Below are 6,362 nucleotides of genomic sequence, written 5' to 3'. Positions count from 1 at the left end.
AGGGCCTCCTGTCAAATTGTATCTTTCCTGACCCATCTGCCACACTTTCTGACATGCCTCATAGAATTGTTCTTTGATTTAAAGTATTGTCCTTTCTGGGTTTCCTTTGAAAAAAAATGTAAGTATTCTACCTTCAACCCCAAGGCACAAAAGGATCTATAAATCATTCACATCCTTTCCTTTGGTGGCAGCTGACAGAGTAGAGGCCCAAAGGGAATAGAGATTTTGATGCAAGGGAGAAGGAAAGATTAATTTTGGAACGTGGGAGTATTGCCCATTGGGATGACAAGCTTAGGTAGGACAATGTTGGGAAAGATGGTGGGAAAGAGCAAAAAGATGGAGGGAAATGGGAGCAGAAAGGGGAATAGAAGGGAACCTTGGAAGACAGCCTTCAGTTACTTCACAGTTTTGTTCAAGGCTATCCTTCTTACATTTTAGGGGGCTGCTTTTCAGATGAAGTTGAAACTTACTTATGGCTTGGTTTAAGTGAAAGGTTCTGGTTTCTTATGTCTGTCTCTTCTAAGGGAACATATCAGCTCTTGTCAAAATGGTTGCTTTTAGACAACGTACATTGTGTGCTTCCAAAATCTCACTTAGGATACTGATTCCATTATTGCCAGAGTAGGATGCTGAGAGACCTGCGAACTGTCCCTTTGCTTCTGTATACACAACTTGGGAACCCAGCCTGGGAACAGGACCTCAGAAGACTGGTCATACCACCTGGTGTGGAATGCCCCAAGGCTTTTCTGATGGCCCTGTTCAGAGAGACATGTTGCCCGTTCCAAGGACCAGCTTGTCTGGGAGTCACCTCTGGCTGGTGCCTCCCAAGCTCCAGGGACTGAGCCTGATCTCAGGCTTTAATGAAAGTTCAGCTATCTGGCTAGGCTACTGGTCCTTGAAGAGAGAACAAAAAGATTGGAAAATAATGAGTGAGGGAAAAAGGGAAAACATGAAGATGCCCCCAAGACTATGTTGAGTGGGAAAGATTGTTTTACAGGCTGGGGAGAGTTGAGGGGATGATGCTTCTCTTCCTCTGATGGAGCTCTAGCATGGGGAGGGACCTGAGGCCAAAGGGGCTTCCAACACTGGCTGATGAGAACTCAGGGGATTCCTAGCTTGATGACTTGAAGTTATGTAGAGTTTAGCAGGCTCTGTTTTATTCCTTAAACTGTAGAACAGCTGGGGCTTGGCGGCACGGCTGACAAGGTGTGACTGCAAAGCAATGAGACAGCTTCCTCGAGGAACGTACAAAATCATTACCTTGTAGTCACTGCTCCTGTGGATGGGAGGCCCATGGATTGGACCAGTGCGAAGGCTAAGACTCATAGCCACTCCAAGACTGATCAGATGGGCTCCTGAGGTAAAATGGGGCCAAGGAGGACTTTAGGCAGGGAAGGGGAGTGGAAAACTTCTGGCGCTGGGGGACGCCATTGATTGGCCTCAAAGTCTGCTTTGGTGGTCTCTGGGGAAGGGAAAGATAGTTCTAGAGAGGGGTCATTTTAGAGCAGGCCTCCTCTATCATTAGGCTAGAGCACCATTCCAAGTGAGGGGTCAAAGAAGGAGATAATATTCAAATCATTTAAAAACTTTTCTTCTCTTGGCTTGTTCCTTTGCTTTCTGTTTTGTTCCTTCTCATACAGTCAAATCATCTGACCTTGCTCGACTGCTGGCTTTGCTTAGCCGGCTGAGGGGTCGGGTGTCATCCGCTGCCAGCTCTGGGCACAGGGGTATCTTCTCCACTGGCAGCTCTTGCTTGTCTCCTGCCTTCATTTCAACGGGGGTCCCTGCTTTCTCCTTCTCTTCCTCCTGCCCTACAGGAGGGGCTTCCTGCCCCTCCGGGATCCCTGTCTCTGATTCCTGCCTCTTCTCTTCCTCCTCTGGCGGGGCCTCTGCCTCCTCTTCTTCACGTTCTGCCTCTACTTCTTGTTCTCCCACCTGAGCATAGGAGGGCAGCGTTTCCGTGTAAGCCCGGGACAGATCTCCCAGAGGCCCAGTGCTGATCTTCTCTTCAAAACGGCTGAAAGGGGTGGCAGCAAGTGGTCTTGTCTCCACCACCCCAACCTCGGTCAGGGGGAAGTAGTGGGACACGATTTTCTCTTCTTCTAGGAGCTGGTAGCCCTTGGCCTTTTGGATGGACGAGACAGCAATGGAGTGGAGGGATTTCTCAGGGATCTCCCCCAGTGGCTGCTCAGCAGGTCTATTGAAAGCAGATCGAATTCTCTTCAGGCCCAGGTGGCTGATTTCCATGATATTGAGGAAGAGGGACACAGAGGCCACCGAGAGCATGAAAAGGATAAAAATGGTCTTCTCGGTGGGCCTAGACACGAAGCAGTCCACCACATTGGGGCAAGGCCAACGGCTGCACTGATACAAGGGCAGGATCCGAAAGCCATACAAGAAGTAATGGCCCACGATGAAGCCCACCTCGAAGAGAGTCTTGAAGATGATGTGGCAGATGTAGGTCCTCAAGAGGGTTCCTTCCAGTCGGAACTTTTTGGTACCTTTGGTACTGTTGCTGCTCTTCTTGGTACTTCCTTGATCCAGGGCTAATGGCAGCCTCTCCCCATTGCCCCCAGACTGCTGGCATACCTCCTCAGCTTCCCTCTCCTTCCGCTTTTCTTCCATACGTACATGGTGCACAGCATGGCCCACATACACCAGGGATGGAGTGGACACGAAGATGATCTGTAAGACCCAGAGACGGATGTGGGAGATGGGGAAGGCCTCATCGTAGCAGACATTCTCACAACCTGGTTGTTGGGTGTTACATACAAAGTCCGACTGCTCGTCACCCCACACAAATTCTGCTGCTGTGCCCAGGATCAGAATCCGGAAGATGAAGAGGACGGTGAGCCAGACCCTGCCGATGACCGTGGAGTGCTCATTTACCTCCTCCAAGATATTCCCCAGGAAACTCCAATCACCCATTTTTTACCACCTATAGCAAAGAGAATACAAAAAAGTAAGTGAGAGCACAAAGTATGGGCCATTTGATTTTTCACTGAGGCAGGATGGCTTAGTGGATAGAAGACTGGATTTAAAGTCACCTGGGTTCAGGCCTCATCTCTGACACTTGCTAGTGGCATGACCATGGAAAATTTACTTTAACTTTCCAGGCTTTAGATTGTTCATCTCTAAAATGGAAAGGGTTGGACTTGATGAGTTCTAAGCTCTAAGTCTATTATACTTACAGTATGTTATTAGAAAGCATTCCCCCTTTCCTCCCCTATCACTGTCCACAAGTAAAGTAGATATGTAGAAGGGTTCATGAGCCTTTGGCCAAGGAAGGAAGTCTGGCCCATAGATGAATTTTTAATCCTAATTCCTGATGTGTCTAGTCAGTCAATTATCAGTCAGTTTACTCTCTCTGGGTTTAGAGGAGATCTTATTGGGTTAAAGTGGTGGCAAAGAGAGAGGAAGAGAAAAGAAATGAAAGAATCCTCTCAGGCAGCCATTTCATTTGTAAAATGAGGATAACAATACCCATGTCCTTTTGTTTTATGGGAATGCCACGAAGACAGGACAGAGACTAGAGCTCTGACTTAATCAGTAGAGTGAACTTCCAGTCATGGAAACCTCCTCTGCTAATGCAACTCAGCCCCTCTCTGCAATTTATCATTTGAAAAAGTTACCTTGGGAGGATGAACACCCAAGGTTGTACAGTCAATATAAATCTTGGGTCTTTTGACTTTGAGACCAGCTCTTTATTCACAACATCATGGTACATCTCTTGGGTATGATTGGGATAATATCTAGTGACATGAAGATCATTAAAAATCATTTTGACACAAAGAAATGGAAATTATTTTATAGCATGTAACATTATTATTACATGGATCTAAATATATATCACAAATAAATTCATCTCTTCTGAGATAGGACAACTAAGTAACTAAAAAAATTCCTCTGAAATAGAATGAATAACCAACAAAAGCTTGATATAGCAATGAATCTATACTTTGGTTATTGGTTACTGACCTTGCCCCAATGTGGTGGACTACTTTGTGTCTAAGTCTACCAAGAAGACCATTGGTTATTGGCTATTGGTATTTGGTTAAAGGATTTGTGGGCATCCTGTATGTATGACCTTGTCTATCTCTCAGAGAGTTGTCCTGATATTGGATATGTTTTTTTCTTGTTCTTGAACCCAACCAGACAGGGATTCCAGGGATACATAGCATGAGATTACCTCAGCTAACTCTGTTCTTAAAGTAATGTCATTGATGGATTATCACTAAATCAGAACCATAATTCTATAAAAATTTACTGCAATAAATTTCATCCCTTGGCCAAATGGTTGGCATCAGCTTAGTCTGACCTAGTATTTCCGTGCCTTAGCCCAGTTCATTTTGGCTAAGGCTCATTAGACCAATCTGGCTGACACCCTCATGCCCTTTCATCATCTTGGGTTCTGTAAGCTGCCCGGTGAACTTCCTTCCCTGGCAGAGTTAGCCCTGTCCTAATGCTGGATGCCCTTGGCTTAGACCTGTTCTGGTACCTGCTTCTTCTAACTCCCTCTGCCTAGGAGTAGACCTCCCATTTAGAGTATTGCTCTTTTGGCATTAATTACCCCCTTTATTATTGTTTTCCCTTATGCTTTCATGGACCTAATTAGTGCAGCTCATTGAGGGCAAGATCAATTCCACTTTTGTATTTGTAACTCTAATGCTTAACAAATGCTTTTCATTCATTCATTCATTCATCTTCCCCCAGTATCTGTCGCATATTGTATTTCACAATAGATGCTTCGTCAACATTTATTGATGAATGTTGAATGTTGGCTAGTTCCTTGGTTGGCTGGCTCTCTTCTAGGTGCTAGTGAAGCAAAGACACCAATATAACAGCATCTTCTACTGAGGGGATACAGTGTGCAAATAGGTAAGTAAATAGCAGGTAATTTTGGAATGGAAAGACTGGAGCAATTAGATAGGGCTTTGTGTGGGAGGTGGCATGTCCCCTGAGCCTCAAAGGAAGTACGGGTTTCAGAGAGTCATAGTTGAAGATGGAGGACATCTCGGACTAAGCAAAGGCACAAAGATGAGAGACTGAAGTCGAGTTCAGGGAACAGAATGATAGGTGAGTTCAGTTGAAATGTAAAGCACATGAAGACATTACTACTTAGTGGTGCCTGTGTTCTGCTCCTTGAACTTATACACTCTTCTCTTACTTTAAGACCTTTGTTCACAATTAACCCTAAGCCTGGAATCTTAGTGGTTATTCATTCCAACTTCTCTCCCCAAAGCAAGAATCTCATTTACATTATCCCTGAGAGATAGAGCCTCTGTTTGTATATGTTTGATGACAGAAAACTTACCCTCTGAGACAGCCTATTCAGGGATAATAGATTTAGTGATGGAAGAGATCTTAGGGACCACCTGCTTAAGCCCCCTAGTTTTATAGATGAGAGTACTGGAGACCTAAAGTGTTGAAATGATGTTCTCCAAGGTCATCTGGGTAGAAACAAAGGTGAGTAGGTCTATAAGGAATACTGAAAGCCATTGATATAAAGCCTGGTAATCCTCCTATGTTTGTCTCTACTAATGTCACTGGCTCCCTAAAAACTATTTTCTATTATGTGCTGCTATTCTTTTTCTTTGAGGATTTAAAGAAAAGAAACCGTTTCAATGTAGCAAGGATTTGTTACATCTGTTGAAGAAAGTCATGGCAGTGAGAGTTGTCAACCCCTGGGGATAGGCTTACTGAAGCATGTTAGAGAATCTTCTCTCTGGAGATACCCCAAATCATTTAAAGCGCCCTGTAAATATGAGTTATTATTGTTAATGAGGCTGGGGAAATTTGGAACGGGCTTGTGGGAGGAGGGGGAGATGAACTGGGTGGGTGGGGAGCGGCAGCTGTGATGAAGAAATCCCAATTAGTTCAGGAAATTCTGAAGTCCAGGAGAAGAATCCTTAAAAGCTGAATAGGGAAGAGCCTTTTTCTCCAGAGAACCAGAGTGAAAGGGCACCTTCAGAAGTGCCCAGAAATCATGAGATCAGATGAAGGCTGTATTTATAACATTCTTGCAGGATGTCCAAAAGCCTAAGGGAGAACTCTTTGGAAGGTGAGAGAAGTGCTCTCTTAAAGCCCTGAGAACCTAAGCCCAGAGACAGGATTCTCTCTCTGATTCTATAAGAGGCCAAAGATTCTAAGAGCCTGTTCATAAGCTAAATTTACTTCAACTAGGAAGGAAGCCAAAAGCTTTCAGGAAGGTTGGTTGTATGGTAGATGAGTTCTAGAGTTGGACCTGGGAAGATGTGGACTTAAATCCTGGGCCAGGAGCCTGGAAAACCTGAGTTCAAATCTGACCACATATACCAACTGTTTGTGTGAACTTGAGCAAGTCACTTAACATCTGTTGGCCT

At 44.8% G+C, this 6,362-nt stretch overlaps 1 protein-coding gene across 1 annotated transcript; it reads right to left on the bottom strand.

The window, feature by feature from the left end:
- Positions 1–1,625: 1,625 nt before the first annotated feature.
- Positions 1,626–2,928, bottom strand: GJA8 (gap junction protein alpha 8). The gene has a single exon (XM_001363421.4). The coding sequence runs from the start codon at positions 2,926–2,928 to the stop codon at positions 1,633–1,635; it is 1,296 nt and encodes a 431-aa protein (XP_001363458.1). The 3' UTR covers positions 1,626–1,632.
- Positions 2,929–6,362: the final 3,434 nt, after the last annotated feature.

The sequence above is a fragment of the Monodelphis domestica genome, chromosome 2 (genome assembly GCF_027887165.1).
Source record: "Monodelphis domestica isolate mMonDom1 chromosome 2, mMonDom1.pri, whole genome shotgun sequence".
NCBI classification, from domain to species: domain Eukaryota; kingdom Metazoa; phylum Chordata; class Mammalia; order Didelphimorphia; family Didelphidae; genus Monodelphis; species Monodelphis domestica.
This window is presented reverse-complemented; position numbering and strand designations above follow the sequence as displayed.